General features: G+C 41.6%; 1 protein-coding gene across 2 annotated transcripts in view; it reads right to left on the bottom strand.

The window, feature by feature from the left end:
• plxdc1 (plexin domain containing 1) overlaps nucleotides 1-24,438 on the bottom strand; it is a 92,894-nt gene that overhangs the window by 62,661 nt on the left and 5,795 nt on the right. For both annotated transcript variants that reach the window (XM_021565397.2, XM_021565398.2), the window contains exon 2: nucleotides 2,788-2,948. In XM_021565397.2, the coding sequence (XP_021421072.2) occupies nucleotides 2,788-2,948 (161 nt within the window). The remainder of the gene's footprint in view (nucleotides 1-2,787; nucleotides 2,949-24,438) is intronic.

Genomic DNA, 24,438 nt, shown 5'->3' with positions numbered 1-24,438 from the left:
ACAGTAGGATTCTTCGGCGATGTCCTCAACAATTATTTTCTGTGCTAGCTACATCTGGAAAATGTAAATAGAATGTTCATATTTCCTTTAAAGGCACAATGCGGCCATTTTTAGCCCAACATCAAGTCATTACTGGGTAACAATTAGGTACCTTACAGTAATAGATTTCCATTAACTGGGCACAAATAGCTTTTTAGCAAAAAACTTTGTCAAGCAAGGACTGTCTGAGAATGATCTGGGGGGAGGGGGAAAACTAAAACAGTCTCTTATTGGAGTGGTTTGGAACTGTGTTATTGGTCTATTAACAAATTTACCGTATGGTGATGTCACCATGGAAAGCTGAAATTCCCTCGCATGCAAACCTGCGGATTAGAAGGTCCTGTGTAGATTGTATTTTTAACCAGCAACTGTCAGAAAATAACACTGATTTAACACTGATTTAACACTGATAACACAGATTTCTTTCAAAATGTTAGTTTTAGCTGTTGTACAATATGAAAAACACAGGAATTTTTATTTATTTTGACTGTACTGGGCCTTTAATATTGTGTTGTGTCTGTATACTTTTTGATAAGTGAGACATGTTTATAAATGCTTTATAAATACTTTAATGGGAAAATAGAATTGACAGTACATTGACTGCATAGAAATCATACATAGACTTGTAATGTTGGTGTTATAGATCAGTGGCAAACTGCACAGGTAATTAACCATGAAATGCTTAGTTATAAATGCTTAATGAATGGGAAAATAGATAAGCTTTACTTTGACTGCATATAATTCATAAATAGACCCTTTATGTGTGCATTATGGACCAGTACGCTCAACCTAATAGGGATGTGGAGGAGGGCTGTTTAATGAGTTGCGAAAGAGCCTTGACCCTCAACTACACGATTTTGATCTGTAAAATTTACCCTGAGGATTCAACACTGTGGGGATCTTCATGCACCATTGACCTCATTGAGAAGAAAAAGACCATACTTTAAGTCACGGGCCTATACCGGCCGGTGCGGGAAATGGGGCAAGTACTGGCTATATAGCAGCATCATTTTCAAAATGTGGTTTGGCCTTTAGGCATATTCGCTAACACTGGTATGGCACATTTTAGAGAACAGCCATAATGATCACACTACGCTGTTGTTGTAATGATGTGTCTATTAAGACGCTATAGATATGCTATGGATGTATTTCATTAACCTTTAATGTGGTTAGGACCTGTTATAACACGTTCATGAAATACTTATAGATGTGTAATGAAGGTGTTATGGCTATGTAGTCAAATTAAATCATTACCCTTGATTCAATCTAGAGCAGGAGGCTATTCCATTGTATTCTTAATATGTATGGTTGTGGAAGATGGTAGTCCTTATGATGGTAAGATGATAGCTATGATGCTAATTAGTAATAGAGGTTGGAGTTAACTATTGTGCATAGTGACACCAGGGGTCCTTTCCATGTACTGTATTTTCATTTACACCAGGTGGGGGAGCTGTATACATACTCTAATGATCTCAGTGCTTTGGCATTGTAAGCCTCTCTATCTATTTAACGGATCTCAGAACTCGATCACATTATTAATGTGTGCCTTGCTTCAAGGTGACAGAGAGCAATGGTGCTGGGGTTTAGGTGTGGGCTGTGAAAGTGGAGCAGTTAAATGCAGTGTTCTCAATGACGATCTGGCTGCTCCACATACAGCGAGTGACCCACTTTCTCTCCTTCCCCGAGACCCAACACAAGGCACTGTTTCTGGGGGAATCTCCGGGTCTGAGAGGAGGGCAGATCCCCAGACTTTGCCCAGGGCTGAAACACCTAAGCTGCATTGAGATTGGTCAACGAGAGCTGCCGCGGTGAGAAGTTAGTTAGAGGGTCTTGTGTGAAACCAGACGACACACACGCTAAGTTGACAGGACAAGGCCAGGATCTGTTGTCAATTTGTAGTGCCGAAAAAAGCTCATCACAATTTATTTGGCAGAAATTATACTTATGTGGTAATAAGAGCAAGATGATACACTGGTCCCCACCACACCAACTAATCCAACAAACACATTTAAACACACATTTTATTAAGCCAAAAATGTATTCCAATTCAAAATCCTATTTCCCTAACCTCAAACCCCTAACCCTAAAACTTAACGTAACCTTAACTCCTAAACCCTAATTCTAACTCTAAACCTGACCCCAAAGCCTAAAATAGCCTTTTTCCTTGCGGGGACCGACAAAATGTCCCCACTTTTCCGAATTGTCCTTGTTTTAATATCCTTGTGAAGACTTCTGTTACCCACAAGGATAGTAAAACCAAACCACAAACACACGGTGTAAAAACCCATCTATGGAAAACTCGCTTGCAAACTACCATACACCTGTCATTAATATCCCAATAGCAGTCACCCCTGATAAAGGGTCATAGCTTCAGCCAACGTGTTCCCATCAATTGGCTTCATCTGCTGGGGTCACACACTGCTGCCCATTATCAAAGTGCTTAGCCATGCATTGAGATGTGGTTATTAGCGGTGGCTAATGAAGATGTGGCTAATTACCTACAACCAGCTGTGTCACAGAGAGGGCCTAGGCTTTAGCTCACAGGGCTAAGAGTGTTATGTGGTGTGCAGGAGACGCAGTCGGTCACATGAGCCTGATCCTGAGCAAACGTGATGTGGGTGCTAGGATGGCAACTAACAAGATGCTGAGCAGAGGGGAAAATAACAATTTTGCTATCGATATCATGCCTGTTAGTTAGACCTTACCACTACAAGAGTTATACTGAACATAACTCATTCAATTTCTCACCACCACATGGGTCATGTTGTCGGGCAGGGTATCAATGTCCAGTCCTCCCCCCAGTGCGTTGCGTACCGCTCGGTTCTGACCATGTTTGATGGAGGGCTGCTGGTCTTGGTAGATCCTGCCCATCTCAGGCGAGCCCCCATCTATCCGCAGTGACGTATTATCTACAAACATGAAAGATGACATAACAGTCAAGACAACATGGCCATTCGATAGAAACAGCAATATCACATCTCATGCAAACTATGAGAACACCACAACAAGAAATACATAACTGATTAAAAACAAACAGAAAAGCTATACTCGGGGGCGTCATGCCCCCCCACACAGGCAAAAATGTATATTCTTATGCCACTAGTACCCTAACCCATAATCCATATTGTAAATAAAATGAAAATATAATATTTATGACCAACGGAACAAGCAGTGATCTACTTACAGTGCATTTGGGAAGTATTCTGACACCTTGACTTTTTCCACATTTTGTTAGGTTGTGGCCTTATTCGAAAATGTATTCAATTGTTCCCCCTTCATCAATCTACACACAATACCCCATAATGACAAAGCAGTAATGGGTTTTTCAAATTTTTTTGAAAAAGCCTCGAGTCTTCTTGGGTATGACGCTACAAGCTTGGCACACCTGTATTTGGGGAGTTTCTCCCATTCTTCTCTGCAGATCAGGTTGGATGGGGAGCGTCGCAGCACAGCTATTTTCTGGTCTCTCCAGAGATGGTCGATTGTGTTCAAGTACGGGCTCTGGTTGGGCCGCTCAAGTACATTCAGAGACTTGTCCCAAAGTCACTCCTGTATTGTCTTGGCTGTGTGCTTAGGGTCATTGTCCTGTTGGAAGGTGAACCTTCACCCCAGTCTGAGGTCCTGAGCGCTCTGGTGCAGGTTTTCATCAAGGATCTCTCTGTACCTTGCTCCGTTCATCTTTGTCTCGATCCTGACTAGTCTCCCAGTCCCTGCTGCAGAAAAACGTTCCCACAGCATGATGCTGCTGCCACCACCATAGGGATGGTGCCAGGTTTCCTCCAGACGTGACACTTGGCATTCAGGCCAAAGAGTTCAATCTTGGTTTCATCAGACCAGAGAATCTTGTACTTTAGGTGCCTTTTGGCAAACTCCAAGGGGGCTGTCATTTGCCTTTTACTGAGGAGTTGCTTCCGTCTGGCCACTCTACCTAATTGGTGGTGCTGCAGAGATGGGAGAACCTTCCTGAAGGACAACCATTTCATGGTGACCTCCCTGAGCAAAGGCCCTTCTCCCCCGACTGCTCAGTTTGTTCGGGTGGCCAGCTCTAGGAAGAGTCTTGGTGGTCCCAAGCTTCTTCCATTTAAGAATGATGGAGGCCACTGTGTTCTTGGGGACCTTTAATGCTGCAGAAATGTTTTTGTACCCTTCCCCAGACTCTTCGACCTAATGGCTTGGTTTTTGCTCTGGTCTGCACTGTCAACTGTGGAACCTTATGCACCGTAGACAGGCGTGTTGTAGAAACATCGAGGATAATCAAAGGAAACAGGATGCACCGGAGCTCAATTTCGAGTCACATAGCAAAGGTTCTGAATACTTATGTGAATAAGATGTGTTTGTTTTTGATACATTTTCAAAAATTTATAAAAGCCTGTTTTCGCTTTGTCATTACGGGGTATTGTGTGTAGATTGCTGAGGAAATTGTTTTATTGAATTCATTTTAGAATAAGGCTGTAACATAACAAAATGTGGAGAAAAGTGAAGGGGTCTGAATTCTTCCCGAATGCACTGTAAGCCTACCTCTTAACTTCATTGATAGCCTGAAATGGCTTCTTGGTAGCTAGTTATGAGGTTGGGACATTGGGAACCTGTCTGGGCTAGCTAAAGCCAACTTCATAAAACTGCTAGGTGGCTAGTATTTTATTTAGAATTTTTAAACGGAACAAATCTGAGGTGGCATGTGCCCGTGCCCCGCATGGGGGTGACACATCTGGTTATACTTGTAAAACAATGCCTTCTGAACATCACCCGATGTCCTATGACCCATAGGTGAACCTTAAATCTTACTGCCTTATTTGGCACCTAGTGTTTCACCAGTGACTTGGATTGGTCTGTGGGTTGTGGAGGTATTACCTTTGAAGCTGACTGCTTAACACAGACGTGTGAAAAAGATTGATGGAGTTGTGATGCATTAGGTGGGAAAGATACTCATCAAACCACAAGTCACAACTATGTGCGCCTCATAAAGAATACAGTCAATGAACAGAAACATGGGGATGGAAGTTTTTAACATTCACAATTAAGATTCCCAGCAGGAAAATCAATAACTCTAAACTATCTCTGGGAGACCACCAGGACACCTTTGCAGAGACAACTCAACACGACACATCTGGACAGACAGTAACACTTCCGTGTGTGTTTGCTTTATGATGAGCCTTGTAACCGAAATTGATTCAACAGCAAATCAGCATATGAATCATATACAATTGGCGGGAAGAAGACAGTGACCATTGACATACGCATTACAGCAAGTTCGTGTGACTTAATATCTTGGGATTTTCTAGATTGTAGACCCAAATAATCAACTGGGTTAGCACTCTCTGGCTTTAGCATCACGCCACATGTGGAAAAAGTTATCCCCTGCCACATTATGAGCAAAACTTTCAGGCTGAATGAAACTTTCAGGTTGAATAAAAAGTACTTTTGTAAGGACCGTGCAAGTGGTCAATAGTTTCGTAAACGTTCTGTAATTGAGCCAAAGTATAATTAAGGAAAAACAATTAGTCTGTAAAAACAAATAGTGTTCTGACAATGCCAGGACATTTAATCCATAGTACAGACATTCAAATCACTTAAAAGGGTAACTGTAGTGCCTCTTTTCGCCCTGTCTGCCCCCTTTTCCATTTGAAAAATGCTTGAAAACTGGGAGCATTATGTTGAGTGTGTCATCTCTACAAAAGGTGAGTTCGTTCAACAAACCTACCACCTGGTATCAATTTCAGTTGAACGATTTGATTTTACATTCCAAAATGTTATGGCGAGGCCACAAATAGCACATTTTTGAATGGATTACTGTATGGATATAGCAACAATATTCAAACTGAAAATGGCTTTGCTATCTCTACTACATGCAATGGAAAGTCACTGCAGTTTAGACCCGAAGCAGACACAATCGCCACACTCTACCTCCTCGATGGCTAATTCACACTCCAGTCAGAGACGGAAGAGGAAGCGAGACATCCCTCATCTCTTCTAGTTACATTACAGTCAATGAACTAAGCAGACCAGACTGCTAATGCATTGGCATCTATCTCTGAGCTGTTTCCTAAAAACCATTGTTACGAAAGTTGCACTTTGAAAACTCGCATTATTTACCGACTGCTAAGTGCTTAGATGCTTCTTTGCTCTTCCGCATCAGTTTATACACAGACATAAACGTCTCCACTAAACATAAAACGTCTTGATTCTGGCTCTCTGTGACCGCCAATAACTTCAGAACAAAGTTGACTACAAAGACAAAGTTGCCAATGTCTGCAATTGTTTCAAACAAGCAAAGGCAAATACTAAAATTATTTCAGAGGAAAACTGCGATGACTGCATTAAAAGATAACAGTATACAGTATAGGCTACAAAGGCCTATATATTTCAACCATGACTATGAATACAACCGCTCTAGGAGCTGATCCGTCATCAGTATTGTGGAATAATTCTAATGGTAGGGTAGGATTTGAATGGAGAAAGCTGATATGAGAGCAGCACTGCTTTTCTTTCGATCCTATTGACACATGCTCCAACGACGCACTTGAACGTTCTCAACACGCGGTGTTTTGGGAAACGCATGTGAAATCTTTGGCAGCTGTAGAAAGATGCATTATTAAAACCCTGGTAAGCTTAAGTTCCATCGCTACCAGGAAACCGTGCCCAGGAAGTTACCAAAGTTAACATCTTCAGTCCAACATTGGCTGTTTGGCCAATTATATTATAACTGTAGAAAGGCCGTAAACAGGATTTGAGTTTGTGTGAGGTCCGAAAGGGGGGGGGGGGGGGGATATTTTTGAAAGTTGAAGCTGATTTACTGCATTTCTATACAATTACAAAACTTTAAAAATGCTATTTGAAGAACCTCAAAAACATGCAAAAATGACCTCGGCTGCTGTAGGCTCATTCACCTCAGGTCGATCTACAAACACAGCCTATTAGCGATACAATTGTAATGTTATAGCCTTGAAAAGGGGGAAATATGAACAATGTATCACACTGATACGTAGCATCAGCGACAAAACAAAAACGGATTGCATTTTCAGAACTGTATTGCTTGCATTTTTATGGCATTTGAATGTAGGCCTAGGTCTATAGAGAAGACAGGCCATGTGGAGATGTTTATACTGTAACACATCTTCTTTTCGATAAGATTAGTGTTCTGAGCTTTGAGCAACACTAGGAGCAATATTTAGATGTGGACCCCTAATTGATTTTCTTTGTGTACAAAATATCTATTTTGATGATTTTATTTTTCTCAAATTAAGAGTAATTACAGGAAAGAAAGGAAAAAAAAACGCCCTTGAGGGGTATCGTGACATCACAGCATCTCTGAGTCCACCTATCAGTTCTGTTTCAGGGGGAGGGGTTAAAAGTAGGAAATTAAGAATTAAAAACATATCACTTTTGCACCTAAAAGTGGAAATTAAGACCAGGATTGATGTGTTTCACTAATTTAACCCTGAACAACTATTTTAACAGAGTTGTTTTTTGAGTCAAGTTACTCAATGGGGAAATAATCAGAGTTAACATTTGATGTGCAACGCTTTACGGTGAGCTTAGTGTTTTGAATGTTTTCTGGAGAGTTGTTTGATGGTCTTTTCATATTTCAAGTTCACACAGTCAGAAGAATTACAAAATACTTCATACCTGCATCTAACATATTTGGAATTTGTCCAATTCCTGTGTGTGCGTGGGTGTGTGCGTGGGTGTGTGTTTTTTTTTCAGTGTCCGAGTATGTGCATGCGCATGTATGTGTGTGTTATGTCATCTGGTCAACACATCAGAGGGTTACGTTTTCATGTTCACTCTGGCCATTGCTTTGCTGGAGGAATTTATGTCCTATTTAACAGCTCCATCGTGACTTACTGTGTTGTGGACATTTTACTATGGCAAAACCACATTTACCAAGTAACTCGATCAGTAGAAATGGTTATATAAACAGACTGTCATATGGAGAGGGAGGAGATAAACAGAAAGCCCAACACATTAGACAAACAATATAGTGGCAGTTATTTGGGGACTTTAACGAATGCTCTTCAGAAACGACATTCTTAGTTGAGGTGGGTTATTAAACTGTGACATGGACGTTAATAAGCTTGAGTCAAGGTAGTAATATATTATTACAAAATACACAGAGGGTGAAGAGGGTAAGGGGGATACACGAGAAGCTTGGCTGGTTTGGTTGGATCTCTTTCTAGTGACGCTATGCCCTCACCAGGGAGGAAATAGCAGGAGTGATTCCAAACCAGGGAGGCAGAACGAGTGTCTCTCTCCCACCCTCTCTCGCTCTCTCCTTAAAGGTATACAAAAACTATAATGTTAGGTTGTATATAGCCCCCACTTATGGTGTAGGAATGAAACTGATTATTTTGAAAAACCAACTGTCTCTCCCTCTTTCTACAGAACCATATGATGTAAGGTAGTATACCTAAATATAGTCCGTATTTATGGCGTTGGAATGTAAAGTTTAAACAAAATAATTTGTCGAGGGAGGTTGGCCAACACAGCCATTCCTGAGTGCAGAATGTGCATAGCCGACAACTATATTTATTGAGACCATTTTTTGCGTCAACGGATGTAACAAAAGACTAGCCTGGTCAAGCAGACTGACTGCTGCGCTCACATTGAAATGTTAATGTGAGCAAAAGCAGGCCTGTTCCACCAGGCTACCAAGACAAAGGAAGATTACACCAGGCAAAATAACTGAAAAGAGGGAAACACATTTGGGAGGAGTAAGAGAGAGCGAGATATAGGATTTAATTGAAATCAAATTGAATTTATTTGGGTAGAAACATACAGCACGATGTCCATTGCATCCCCAGAGGATAGCACTTAAAAGTGTTCATTTTAATACTTTCACAAGAAAGGAATCTGTGTCAATGGAGTTCATGTGCACAGACTGAGTAGTCAAGCATTTGAACATTATGGCACATCTCTTTTCCGTTTTACTGTCAAGCTTAATGTTGTAGGGTCTGAAACGATCCATCCCTGTGGAACAGAAGGCTGGCTTGTATAGGTGGAGACGGGATGCTGGGAGGTCCCAGGATGGTTCCGTTTGTCATCGTAGTTCTGGATGATTAGCTTTGTGACAGGATGGCAGGGGTCTAGGATGATAGTACCTGGAGTCATCCATCCTGTCACAGTGACGTAGTATCCCTCGCACCCGGATTAGTCCCGAGATGATGCAGATCTAAGCAGAGTATGTAGCTAGTGGATGAGAGCGATTCCTGGGCTTGTAGGCATGCCAAGTCTTCACTACAACGGTCTAGCTGGGCTTCTCTGAGTAGATCTAGCTTTGCATCAAGGTAGTCTGCTGCAGAGGGACTTGCGGTTAAGTGGTTGATAATGTGTTGTACTTGAGCAGCAGCATCTAGGAGCTCTTGATAGGATTTGTGTATGCTTACATCTTGAGCACAAGGGTTGAACGTCACTGTACCACAGAAGAAGGATTTCTTGACCTCTGATTGATCTTCTGATGGCTCAGGAGTAGAGTCTTTGGGCGGTTGCTCTGGAGACTGGGGTAGAAGAGGGCCACGTTGCCATGTGCTTGGTTTAGAGAGCTCTGATAAAATCTTTTCTCTAGTCAGATCATCAGCTGGGTTGTTTGCTGAATCAATGTATCGCTGGTCTTGGATTTTATTTTTTACTATTTTCTACAAAGTATGATAATAACAGTGAAGACATCAAAACTATGAAATAACACATATGGAATCATGTAGTAACCAGAAAGTGTTAAACAAATTCAAAAATATGTTATATTCTTCAAACTAGCCACCATTTGCCTTGATGACAGCTTTGCACACAAGCTTGTAGTGTCATACACCAAGAAGACTCAAAGCTGTAATCGCTGCCATAGGTGCTTCAACAAAGTACTGAGTAAAGAACAGAATAAAATGTTATTGCCCATCCAGGATGGACATTTTTCTTTGGCATCACCTTCCATGAAAAGGATCACATACATTCACACATCATACACATTTAAACCAGTCAGTCCGTCATGTTATTGATCTGGCCAAGGCTTTCGACTCTGTCAATCACCACATCCTCATCGGCAGACTCGACGCCTTGGTTTCTCAAATGATTGCCTCGCCTGGTTCACCAACTACTTCTCTGATAGAGTTCAGTGTGTCAAATCGGAGGGTCTGCTGTCCGGACCTCTGGCAGTCTCTATGGGGGTGCCACAGGGTTCAATTCTTGGACCGACTCTCTTCTCTGTATACATCAATGAGGTCGCTCTTGCTGCTGGTGAGTCTCTGATCCACCTCTATGCAGACGACACCATTCTGTATACTTCTGGCCCTTCTTTGGATACAGTGTTAACAACCCTCCAGGCAAGCTTCAATGCCATACAACTCTCCTTCCGTGGCCTCCAATTGCTCTTAAATACAAGTAAAACTAAATGCATGCTCTTCAACCGATCGCTACCTGTACCTACCCGCCTGTCCAACATTACTACTCTGGACGGCTCCGACTTAGAATACGTGGACAACTACAAATACTTAGGTGTCTGGTTAGACTGTAAACTCTCCTTCCAGACCCATATCAAACATCTCCAATCCAAAGTTAAATCTAGAATTGGCTTCCTATTTCGCAACAAAGCATCCTTCACTCATGCTGCCAAACATACCCTTGTAAAACTGACCATCCTACCAATCCTCGACTTTGGCGATGTCATTTACAAAATAGCCTCCAATACCCTACTCAACAAATTGGATGCAGTCTATCACAGTGCAATCCGTTTTGTCACCAAAGCCCCATATACTACCCACCATTGCGACCTGTACGCTCTCGTTGGCTGGCCCTCGCTTCATACTCGTCGCCAAACCCACTGGCTCCATGTCATCTACAAGACCCTGCTAGGTAAAGTCCCCCCTTATCTCAGCTCGCTGGTCACCATTGCATCTCCCACCTGTAGCACACGCTCCAGCAGGTATATCTCTCTAGTCACCCCCAAAACCAATTCTTTCTTTGGCCGCCTCTCCTTCCAGTTCTCTGCTGCCAATGACTGGAACGAACTACAAAAATCTCTGAAACTGGAAACACTTATCTCCCTCACTAGCTTTAAGCACCAACTGTCAGAGCAGCTCACAGATTACTGCTCCTGTACATAGCCCACCTATAATTTAGCCCAAACAACTACCTCTTTCCCTACTGTATTTTATTTATTTATTTATTTTGCACCCCCATTATTTTTATTTCTACTTAGCACATTCTCCCATTGCAAATCTACCATTCCAGTCTTTTACTTGCTATATTGTATCTACTTTGCCACCATGGCCTTTTTGCCTTTACCTCCCTTATCTCACCTCATTTGCTCACATCGTATATAGACTTGTTTATACTGTATTATTGACTGTATGTTTGTTTTACTCCATGTGTAACTCTGTGTCGTTGTATGTGTCGAACTGCTTTGCTTTATCTTGGCCAGGTCGCAATTGTAAATGAGAACTTGTTCTCAACTTGCCTACCTGGTTAAATAAAGGTGAAATAAAAATAAAAAATAAAATGTTGCATACACTAAACAGAGGGCATTGACACATTCACTCCCAAGCGACCGCTTTCCCAACTGGACTGGATAGATAAGTATGTATACTGATACAACAGCACAAGGAACGAATGAATGTTTGAACGCATCCTCAAGCACCGGCCAGAAGGAAGCCTCTCGAACGGAGGGTGTAGAGGGGACGCCAATGATAGCCGTTGCCTTCTTTTTTGGTTGCTTTGTGGAACAGGCTGCTGAAATGTGCCTGTGGTCAACCAATCACTTTGCTGGCTGTGTTTGCTATTCTGGTGAGTTTGATTTTGCTCCTCACCATACAAGACTGTCATATTGAACGTGAGGATGCTCTCCACCAAGCTGCTGTACACCCTCTCCAGAACATCCTGGCTGATCCCAAACCCCTTCAATATCCCGATTGAAAAACAGGCGTTGGTTTTCTTTCTTCTTTTTTTGATCAGCTCCTTTGTCTTTTCCACTTGACGAGCACCATTCTTGAAGGTTGTTGGTCTGTTTAAAATAGCTGTCCCCATCTGACGTAGCATCTAAAAAAAATAATGTTTTTAAAATCCTACCAGAGCCATGTCATCCGTGTACTTGAGAAGGCTCACATTGTTTCCTTGGATCTTCATCTCATTAGTGTAGATGGATAACAACAACGGTGAAAGGACACACCCCTTTCCATGCATTTGGCCTGAAGGCGGTGTGAGGGCCACAGGTCGAAAGCCATTTGGTGATTTAGCATCTGCCTTCTTAGGCACTGGTACAATGGCCGACAGCTTCCAGGAGTTTGGCACTGTACAGGAGCTCAGCAGGAGTTGAAACAGTCGTGTGAAGACTCCCTTGAGTTGGTTGGCGCAGACCTTCAGTACTTTGCCCCATAGTTCGTCTGGGCCCGGTGCTTAATGTGACTTAATATGTGACAATCCTGAAGCCACCTTGTTCTCTGACAGGAGAGGATTTGGGGATGCGCTCATATTTGTTTCATCAGTCTTTTAAAATCGACGGTATCAAATCTTCCATAAAAACAGTTATGGTCGTTTACAAAAGATGAACAGTCTGCTATGTTATTGTCCTCTCTTTTCCTTTCTCCTCCCACCCTTGCATTAATCCCTTCCCATGCTTGTTTTGGATTGGCTGGACAGATCCACTGCTCCACTTTATCCTTGAAGTCCTTTTTTAGCTTTCAACATTTTTGACCGGAATTCATTTCTCTTTACAGCATCAGTATCTCCTTTCAGGGATGCAAACTTCCTTTCATTGAGGCACATTTTCAAGTCATTGGAGACCCAGGGCTTGTTGTTGGGAAATACTGTATGTATGATATGATGCTGTCTGTCAACTCAACTCGTGGGGATCCCTGCACGAGTCAAAGAGTACCTCCCAGTCTGTGACGTCAAAGCAATCCTTGAGCTCCTCCCTACTCTCCTCTGTCCATACCTGAATGGATTTCTCTACAGGTTATTTTTCTTTGTTTCACCTGCTGGCTGTATCTCAGTAGGAGATGGATAACGTTATGTCTGATTTCCCGATGGGTGCTCTGCACACTGCCTTGTATGCATCCTCTGCGTTGCCATAACACTGGTCCAGGATACAAGTTGAGCGAGTTGGACAGGTGACATACTGTTGCAGAGTTGGGAAGTGCGAGGAGAGGTAGAGTGTATTAAAATCCCCCAAGCAAATACTGGCGGGTCAGTTGATCGTGAAAGCGCAGCATTGAAACCATCTGTAATCCTAGCAGCAGCTTCTTTATTGTTTGGTCCAGGCACTTAGACCAGAATAACGGTAATCTGTCCAAACTCACGTGGTAGATAGAATGGCCTGAATGATACAACTCGAATGATACAACAGGAATTTCAATCGCATTACACTATTATCTACAAAAGATACATAGCCCCCAACCTATTGATTTGTGATGTCTTGATCTGCTCTAATAAGTGTATCCATCAATGTTCACATCAACATTGTCCTGCTTGAGGCACGTATCTGTAAAGCAGATTGAATGAATCTTCAAATCTAGCCCTTTGCTGCCAACTCATCCAGTTTATTATTTAGTGACTGCACATTCAACAGGGTGATCACCGGGAGTTGTTCTTTTTATTGACAGATAGCCAGGGGCACACGCCAACACAATTTACAAACAAAGCATTTGTGTTTAGTGAGTCCGCCGGATCAGAGACAGTAGGGATGACCAGGGATGTTCTCTTGATAAGTGTATGAATTGGACCATTTTCCTGTCTAAATGTAACGAGTTCTTTTGGGTGTCAGGGAAAATGTATGGAGTAAAAAGTACATTTTCTTTCAGAATGTAGTATAGTAAAAGTAGGCAAAAATATAAATAGTAAAGTACAGATACCCCCAAAAAACGACTTAAGTAAAAATAATTTAAAGTACTACTTAAGTACTTTATGCCACTGTATCCCATATAATCACATTGAATAACACATTCATAAATGGCAAACCAGAAAGTCAAGAAATGTATCATAAGGAACCAGGTTTTGAAGTATCTGTCCTATATACAGTATGAGAGATACTTTTGGTCATGTAGTGTATGTGGACACCTGCTCATCGAACATCTCATTCCAAAATCATGGGGATTAATATGGAGTTGGTCCTCCCTTTGATGCTGTAGCAGCCTCCACTCTTCTGGGAAGGCTTTCCACTAGATGTTGGAACATTGTTGTGGGGACTTAATTCCATTCAACCACAAGATCATTAGTCAGGTCATGCACTGATGTTGGGCCATTACGCCTGGCTCGCAGTCGACATTCCAATTCATCCCAAAGGTGTTTGGTCAGGGCTCTGTGCTGGCCAGTCAAGTTCTTCCTCACCAATCACAAAACCATTTCTGTATGGACCTTGCTTTGTGCACGGGGGCATTGTCATGCTGAAAGGGCCTTCCCCAAACTGTTGCCACAAAATTGGAAGCACAGAATCTTCTAGAATGTAATTGTATGCTGTAGCGTTAAACTGTATCTTCGCTGGAATTAAGGGGCCAAGCGCGAACCATGAGAAACATACTGTATATAACGGTCATGAATTTGTATGGTCCTTTTGTATGGTTATTTTCTTAAACACCATTTTAAGATGTCTACATGATACTGCAACACATTTTCCCCAAGGGAACAATAAAGACAGTAAAGTAAAGTAACATGTCTGTTTATTAGGGGTGTGCCAAGTTCTAGGATATGGATAAATTAAAATAAAATGTAAAAAAAAATATATATATATATATATATTTTACAAGGTGCCTTATTCCTATTATAAACTGGCTACCAACATAAATAGAACAGTAAACAATAATTTTTGCATCGTATTGTCTGATATACCACAGTTTTCAGCCAATCAGCATTCAGGACCCAAACTACCCGACGCTATTTTGATGTCCATGAGGGAACGTTACAAAGAGGTTCCTATTTGGTTCTGATAGAACATCATCCTTGGTGACATTTTGTAACGGTCCCAAAGGAACGTTGTTCATGGGGCCTTTCTGTAGTTCCCTCTAAGTTACCAGGATGTCGCTGAGGACCATGTCAATACTTTTTTAGGACGTTCTCAGGACTCATTTTACTCGTCGTTAGGACATTGCGTGATTGTCCCAAGGGAACATTCTATGGGGGACCTTAGTCTAGTTCCTGTAAGTTACCAGGATGTCACTGAGGACCATGTCAATACTTTTTTAGGACGTTCTCAGGACTCATTTTACTCGTCGTTAGGACATTGCGTGATTGTCCCAAGGGAACATTCTATGGGGGACCTTAGTCTAGTTCCTCTAAGTTACCAGGATGTCGCTGAATACCATGTTGGGACGTATTTAACACGCTCAGGACATTCATTTTAACAGTCTTCAGGACATTGTGCGGTGGTCCTGTTCAGCTAAAATAATGTAAAAAAAACAACATTTTAAAGCAGTGGCAAGATGATTACATTTGACATGATCACTAAGTACTGCTTTTTCAATATGACCCCACCTGGGATTTTGGGTACTCTGATCTTTCTGCTGCGCCACAAAGAAAGTCTCTAGCATTCTCAGAAGTCCCCTACACATTCATTACTTATGATACACCTCTTAGAAAAAGATACCCACCTGCTCTGCTATTTCAGTTAATCTGACTCTTCTCTAATCACATATTTAATGTATTTATTCAAGCAATGAGGGTTTTCTGTATAGTTGTATAATGTTGGTGGGGCATATCATTCTGTTTAGATGTTACTCCTGAAATCACTATGTTAAATTAAATCGATTCTCGTGTAGTTTTAACAACGTTCTGATTTACTTAAGTGCAAAGTAAATGGAATAAAGGTGAAATCAGTCATTGACACAGACACGGTGGTGTATCAGGATGATTGGACTGCTGTGAACCAAGTATAATAATGTTTGTGACCAACAGAACAAGCATTGATCTACCTACAGTACGTTTGGGAAGTATTTAGACCCCTTGACTTTTTCCACATTTGGTTAGGTTATAGCCTTATTCTAAAATTTATTCAACCCCCCTCCCCCACCAATCTACACACAATACCTCATAATGACAAAGCAAATGGGTTTTTCAATTTCTACATAAGTATTCAGACCCTTTACTCAGTACTTTGTTGAAGCACCTTTGGCAGCGATTACAGCCTCGAGTCTTCTTGGGTATGATGCTAAGCTTGGCACACCTGTATTTGGGGAGTTTCTCCCATTCTTCTTTGCAGAGCCTCTCAAGCTCTGTCAGGTTGGATGGGGAGCGTTGCTGCACACCTATTTTCCGGTCTCTCCAGAGATGTTCGATCGGCTTCAAGTCCGGGCTCTGACTGGGCCACTCAAGGACATTCAGAGACTTGTCCCGAAGCCATTCCTGCGTTGTCTTTGCAGTGTGCTTAGAGTCGTTGTCCTGTTGGAAGGTGAACCTTTGCCCCAGTCTGAGGTCCTGAGCAGGTTTTTAAACAAGGATATTTCTGTACTTTACTCCTTTCATCTTTCCCTCAATCCTGACTAGTCTCCCAGTCCCTGCCGCTGAAAAACATCCCCACAGCATGATGCTACCACCCCCATGCTTCACCGTAGGGATGGTGCCAGGTTTCCTCCAGACGTGACGCTTGGCATTCAGGCCAAAGAGTTCAATCTTGGTTTCATCAGACCAGAGAATCTTGTTTCTCATGGTCTGAGTGTACTTTAGGTGCCTTTTGGCAAACTCCAAGGGGGCTGTCATTTGCCTTTTACTGAGGAGGGGCTTCAGTCTGGCCACTCTACCATTAAGACCTGATTGGTGGAGAGCTGCAGAGATACTTGTCCTTCTGGAAGGTTCTCACATCTCCAGAGAGGAACTCTGGAGCTCTGTCAGAGGGACCATCGGTTTCTTGTTCACCTCCCTGACCAAGGCACTTCTCCCCCGATTGCACAGTTTGGCCAGGTGGCCAGCTCTAGGAAGAGTCTTGGTGCTTCCAAACTTCATCCATTTAAAAATGATGGAGGCCACTGAGTTCTTTGGGACCTTTAATGCTGCAGACATTTTTTTGTACCCTTCCCCAGATCTCTGCCTCAACACAATCCTGTCTTAGAGCTCTACGGACAATTCCTTCGACCTCATAGCTTGTTTTTTTCTCTGACAACGCACTGTCAACTGTGGGACCTTATATAGACAAGTGTGTGCCTTTCCAAATCATGTCCAATCAAGTTTTGTTTTGTTTTTTATACATTAGCAAAAATGTCTAAAAACCTGTTTTCGCTTTGTAATTATGGGGTATTTCTTTCTTTTTGGATTTTGTGCTTATTGCTAGGTGTTTTTACTGGACTGTTTGAGCTAGAAACACAAGCATTTCTCTGCACCTGCGATAACATCTGCAAATCTGTGTACGTGACCAATAAACTTTGATTTAAAGTATAGGGCGAGTGAATACCTTCAACTAAATCTGCGTCTGGCATAAATGCAGGTCTGCAGTAGCCAGCCATGCATTATTTATTAGCCTATTTCGTGGATAATTGAATAGGACTAAGTAAGTAAATCATGTGCATTTTCAGCTGTCGGGATTGTTTCTTAGCTTGGAACAACTTGTGAAGAGTAAAATAAACATACAGATGTGCTTGGATTGATAGTGCAGTCATACGCACTTGGGGTATAGGCTTACTGGCATTTAAAGCGCACTTCCGTTTTTTAGATCACGAGTAAATCCGATTATCACACCGAGTTTCGGGTGTGATAAAACAGATAGGATTACAAATGTAAGTATGACGAGATCGGCGCATCCCTATTGTTTTTCTCCTCTTTGTGTTCCCCCTGTAGAAACCACAACTACTAATCCATGTCCTCATCCAGTTCCCATGTTATTTGGGTAAAGTATCTGTGTGTGCCTTTCCAAATCATGTCCAATCAATTGAATTTACCACAGCTGGTTCCCAATCAAGTTGTAGAAACATCTCAAGGGCAATCAGTGGAAACAGGATGCACCTGCGCTCAATTGAGTCTAATAGCGAAGTGTCTGAATACTTATGTAAATAAGGTATGTTTTTACTTGATACATTTAAAATGTTAAAAATAAATGTTTACGGGATTGTCATTATGGTGTATTGTGTGTAGATTTAGATACACAAAAAAAACCTCACCAAGTTTAGAATAAGGCTGTAAGGTAACAAAATATAGAAGTCAAGTGGTCTGAATGCTTTCCAAATGCACTGTAACTTGCAAACTTTTTCCTCCTGGCCAATATACCGGCTGGCGCCCGCATTGCTTCTGTGGTTTTCTTTACTAATAACAACATTGGACATGTGTGCGTTCCTTTCAAAGTAAGTGCCTTATTACATTGTCATTATAGTTTCTGTACATCGTGTTGTCGTTTCTACTGTAGCACACTATGGAGCATAATGTATATTCTGTTTTAATCACATTTTCAAATAATGGTGACAAATCATGCATTTTGATTATTGTATAGATTGTGTGTAAAATAATTTTTGAAGGTTGTACTGAGCTAATGCTAAGCTAAATGCCAGCTATACATCGTGCCGTGTTTGACATCATACAATGCTTTCTGGATGTCATAACAAAATTGATTGTTCACTCAACTTAGATTGTAACTATCGTTACTCAGGGTTGCCAGCTCAGACCCCCCCCCCCCCCCCCCCCCTTTCCAGAAGGTTTTATTTATCTTACAAACTTTGTTTCCTTCCACCCCAATTTATTGATAAATCCTCCATCATAGTAACATTTACTGCATTTCCCCAGAACTGAAATTAACCCCCCTACAAATCGTTTCAACCAAGTCTGGCAGCCCTGTTTAACTTTCACGCTACGGTTAGGCAGTTAGGCTTGCATTTGCGATGATCTGAGGTGATAACATTATTTGCTTTGTCAAACTGTAAACAACTTGTCAAGTCATGTGCTCCAGTTCTTGTAAACACTAACAAGTAGATCGAAGACTTATAATATCCTTTAAAAATGCCCAAACTAAATTAATATTTTACAGGCAATGGGCGCAGCCATCTTTGACTTTGCAATTCACTGTAAGATGCAAATAAACAATCTGGGATGAAAGTTCGCTTGTTTAACAAACATGGCTGCCATCCAAGTTAGCTAAACTAACAGCAGCTGACGCGCATCTCTTTTCTAAACAATATTACATTTCTTCGTTGTACCACATCTCTGGTGAGCACATTGTAAACAAGTCTAGCTGTTAGGTCGCTAACTTACATTTAGTTTTTTTGTCAGCGCAACCTGTTACTTAGGCTGGTTTATAGATTGAGTTCTGCTGTTAATGCGTTTCGTTCTGTTGCTACTGTTCCAGACATATTTGCAAAGGTACACTGCAGGGACCATTCAACAACGACCACAAACGTGCGCTCAGACGCAGAAAATGGTTCAAACATTCCAAACCCACGAAGCACTGTTTAAAACTAAATGGAGAACAGCTTCAGGACCATGCAGCACTGTTTGCACAGTTGTGGTTACAGGAACCATACACCCCTTCAAGGTCCAGTGCACAGCACTACTCCAACCCAGCCTCCAGCTATAACCCCTAAACCTGAGCAAACACCACCAGCAGTGGGCTGCCATTCCTGAGTTGTGGCTTCCCCTTAGCAAATCACTGCTGTCTCACCTGCAAAGTTTAGGCAGTTTCTGCAGAGGAAATACAAAACGGGAGATAAACAGAGCGTCAAGCGTGACTGACCGTGCCAAAACTATAGGTGAAGATTATAAAACATCTAAAAGATAACAAAAAGGATATAACTACTGACAATAGGGACAATACGTGTACTAAGGTGATGACAGTAGCGTACAAACTGCAGCCATTGCAAGCATCTCTAACATCAGCATGTTACATTCTCCAATGAATAAGGCACTCACTTATTATTTTCCAGAAAAAAAAAAGGAGAACATGCCACCCATGGCATCCCCATGAAAGTATTGTTAGTGTTCAGAAGGGGAGATTGTGGTTATATGGGATGGTGAGGAGTGAGAAAAGGCTTGGGAGTGGTGATTTGGGAGTGAGAACAGGTGTGGGAACAGGTGTAGTGGAACAAGGCGTGGCCTGCACCAATTTGGAGCAATTAGTGCAATCAGGTCATCGGAAGAGGAATGGTCTTCAATACAGTTCCGCCTCTGGGCAGCCGAAGAAGTTTGTACAAAGATGTTGATCATGTTGTTTATTACAGTAACTACAGACAAAAAAGGTTTGTACAAAATGTTGATCATATCATTTGCAGTTACAACAGACAAAGCAGTTCTAAAGACATCGGGTGATGGAGAACAGGAAGGGAGGGGAAAACAGCAGCGGAGCGATGTAAATGGCTTTTTGCATAAAGTAGCATATGCAGAGACGTTAAGGTTGTTTCGCTTTCAGGAAGAGGCGTGTTGAGCCTGGTCATGCAGCCACTCCCTTAATTAAAACACTTGTTTCCAATGTGGACCTCAATGTTGTCGAAAAGAAAGGATGTTGTCGAAAAGAGACAGCTAGAGTGAAAGAGAGAGAACATCAGAGAGAGAGAGAGAAACCTACACAGGGGGGAGGTGGTTCTAATAAGGGGTTTTGTTTGATTTCACTGCAACAGCGGAAGAGGATCTATTTCTGACGCTTCACAATCAAAGCTGTTTAATTGGGTCAATTTGGCTGCATTTATCTCTGCTGAGAAGATGAGGGGCTGCATCCCAAATGGCACCCTATTCCCTATATAGGGCACCACTTTTGACCAGTCTAAAGTAGTGCACTATGTAGGGAATAGGGTGCCATTTTGACCAGTAAAAGTAGTGCACTATATAGGGAAAAGGGTGCCATTTGGGACTTAGCTGAGGGGTGTCGTCCGAGTACGGAGGGAGGACGAAAAGGAGGAGTGAGAGAGGGTGAGTGAGAGAGAGAGAGAGAGAGAGAGAGAGAGAGAGAGAAAGATGGACAGTGACTCAAGGAATGGACAGTTGTCATAACACTGTTCTGCAAAACACACACACACACTGGGTCTTGCTCCATCAGTGTGTCTCCCTCAACGATCCAACAAATCTCAGCACATCTTAAAGGCAATCAATGGGAGGACAGGCCTATATACTGCACAGTACATACATGTCTTACAATAGGTGCACCCCTCTACACCAGACCTATGCTAAATTAGTATCCATTTTCTTTCAAATACTTTCAGAGTTCGATTGAACCTGCCTGCGTGTCAGATGGGCAGGGTTTGCAGTTTGCACTTCTGGGACTATTCCATTGGTTCCATTGTACCAGGCAAGCTCAATCAAGTGCATCATTTGAAACAAAACAAATACTGTTTGAACCCAGGTTTTCTATAGATCCTTTGGAACAGGACGGCACCATTGCTTTATGTGAGATAACACTACGACAAAGGGAGATGTGTCCGCCCTAGAACATCCCTCAGGAGTGCCTGCATTGCGGCACCAACCTTGCAAATCTGGTGGGTGTTTGAAACACATGTAAGGAAAGAAGCCAATGTAGGGCAAGCATCATCAGCCACATATGTACAGTACAGATACATAGGCCTATATAATACACTGGTAAGAACAAATCCCTAAAGCTTCCACACTGGGTAACATGCTCAGAAACGCATGCATGCACATACACACACACACACACACACACACATACACACACACACACACAGAGATCAGTAGGCCTAGAGTCAATAAACCCACATCAAGTGAAGCTACTATTTACCACCTTATCGAGACAAAATAATTATCTCACTAAATTATGTAGGTTAATTAAGCGTCATAATCACTCATCATTAGCAGTTTTTGTATGGGACAATACACTGTCATCCATCTCCTGAGTCTCTCAAATTGAACTATTCACTATCGTTATTTTCTTTCCCCCATTCTCTGTCAGCATATCATCCATCCACAGTTATCTCACAAGCCTCAGCATTATCATGGGCCAATACGGCCATACTCCATGCTGAATGCACTGAAGTTCAAGCTGTCTAAGTTCAGTGTCATCCAACAAAATGAGTGACAATGAAGGTAATCCATACTGCCCCTTTTCTTATAGCTGCATATAACTTATGTACTTTCTTTTGCAGGGAAGTTAATGGACTTGGTACTTTAAGCTTTTTCCAATACATTAATGAACAATAAATTACTTCTGCTGACTTAACGGATGGCGCTCATACTGTTGGGTAAAGATTCCAAACGTAGGAGATTACGCATTTCTTAATTAAGAACGCCTTTGCTACGCACTTCTCAGTAGTTGGTATTCAGACTTACCTTATGAAGGTGTGAAACGGGCTTTGCATGCATGGTTCCCTTGCGCACGCTGAATAAATGTAATTCATCCCTCCCACTTGCTGGCCAACATATTTTCTCATGGGGTTTTCATTCAACAGGGTTTTCAGTACATTTATCTTTAAGCCATCCCTTTAAATATGGTGAACCTTTAAGTTAGAAATTTGTCAACAGATTCAATAGAATATATTGACAGAATGGGTTCAGAATATTAGGGATCAATGAAAGAACGCCACCTCAATATATGCATGTTCGTCTCTGTTTCAGCAACAATTGGTAGATTTAATAATACTCTGGTCTTTTAGATTATTTAGGGTTAGGAAAGTATTTGTGAATCATAAAAAAGGGGTTGGAGAGCCTTTACGAACAAAATAAAAAAAATCATGCCACATTTACAGTTGAAGTCGAAATACATTTAAACTCACTTTTTCACAATTCCTGACATTTAATCCTAGTAAAAATGTCCTCTCTTAGGTCAGTTAGGATCACCACTTTATTTTAAGAATGTGAAATGTCAGAATAATAGTAGAGAGAATTATATATATACATTCCCAGTGGGTCCGAAGTTTACATACACTCAATTAGTATTTGGTAGCATTGCCTTTATATTGTTTAACTTGGGTCAAACGTTTAAGGTACCCTTCCACAAGCTTCCCACAATAAGTTGGGTCAATTTTGGCCCATTCCTCCTGACAGAGCTGGTGTAAGTGAGTCAGGTTAGTAGGCCTCCTTGCTCACACACACTTTTTCAGTTCTGCCCACAAATGTACTATGGGGTTGAGGTCAGGGCATTGTGTTGGCCACTCTAATACCTTGACTTTGTTGTCCTTAAGAAATTTTGCCACAACTTTGGAAGTATGCTTGGAGTCATTGTCCATTTGGAGGACCCATTTGCGACCAAGCTTTAACTTCCTGACTGATGTCTTGAGATGTTGCTTCAATATATCTACGTAATTGTCCTACCTCATGATGCCATCTATTTTGTGAAGTGCACCAATCCCCCCTGCAGCAAAGCATCCCCACAACATGATGCTGCTACCCCCATGCTTCACGGTTGGGATGGTGTTCTTCGGCTTGCAAGCCTCCCCCTTTTTCCTCCAAACATAACGATGGTCATTATGGCCAAACAGTTCTATTTTTGTTTCATCAAACCAGAGGACATTTCTCCAAAAAGTACGATCTTTGTCCCCATGTGCAGTTGCAAACCGTAGTCTGGCTTTTTATGGCAGTTTTGGAGCAGTGGCTTCTTCCTTGCGGGGCGGCTTTTCAGGTTATGTCGATATAGGACTTGTTTAACTGTGGATATAGATACTTTGGATATAGACTTGTGGAGGTCTACAATTTTTTTTATCTGAGGTCTTGGCTGATTTCTTTTGATTTTCCCATGATGTCAAGCAAAGAGGCACTGAGTTTGAAGGTAGGTCTTGAAATACATCCACAGGTACACCTCAAGTTCACTCAAATGATGTAAATTAGCATATCAGAAACTTCTAAAGCCATGCCATAATTTTCTGGAATTTTCCAAGCTGTTTAAAGGCACAGTCAACTTAGTGTATGTAAACTTCTGACCCACTGGAATTGTGATACAGTGAATTTTAATTGAAATAATCTGTCTGTAAACAATTGTTGGAAAATTACCTGTGTCATGTACAAAGTATGTCCTAACAAACTTGCCAAAACTATAGTTTGTTAACAAGAAATGTGTGGAATGGTTGAAAAATGATTTTTAATGACTCCAACCTAAGATCTTCCTTGATCTTGCCAACTGACCAAACTGAGCAATCGGGGGAGAAGGGCCTTGGTTAACAAGTCTGTTAACAATTGTTGGAAAAATTACTTGTGTCATGCACAAAGTAGATTTCTTAACCGACTTGCCAACACTATAGTTTGTTAACAAGAAATTTGTGGAGTGGTTGAACAACCTAAGTGTACGTAAACCTCCGAAATCAACTGTAGTTCTTCAACCCATGGTACTGTTGAAAGATTAGTGTACATAGACTTATAATCGGAAGAATAGTGTACTATAGTGTAGGCTATCTCCTTATCTCATCTATAACTTATCTCATCTATAACTTGCACTACCCATGGAACTGTGTGATGCCAAATATTGCACCATGCTTTGCATTCAAACTCTTACGGACTGGTCTTTTAAACATATTATTAACTGCTACTAATGATCCTCAGCAACAACCACATGGCCGTGACAGCATCTACAGAGGAAAC

The sequence above is a fragment of the Oncorhynchus mykiss genome, chromosome 16 (assembly GCF_013265735.2).
Source record: "Oncorhynchus mykiss isolate Arlee chromosome 16, USDA_OmykA_1.1, whole genome shotgun sequence".
Taxonomy (NCBI): domain Eukaryota; kingdom Metazoa; phylum Chordata; class Actinopteri; order Salmoniformes; family Salmonidae; genus Oncorhynchus; species Oncorhynchus mykiss.
This window is presented reverse-complemented; position numbering and strand designations above follow the sequence as displayed.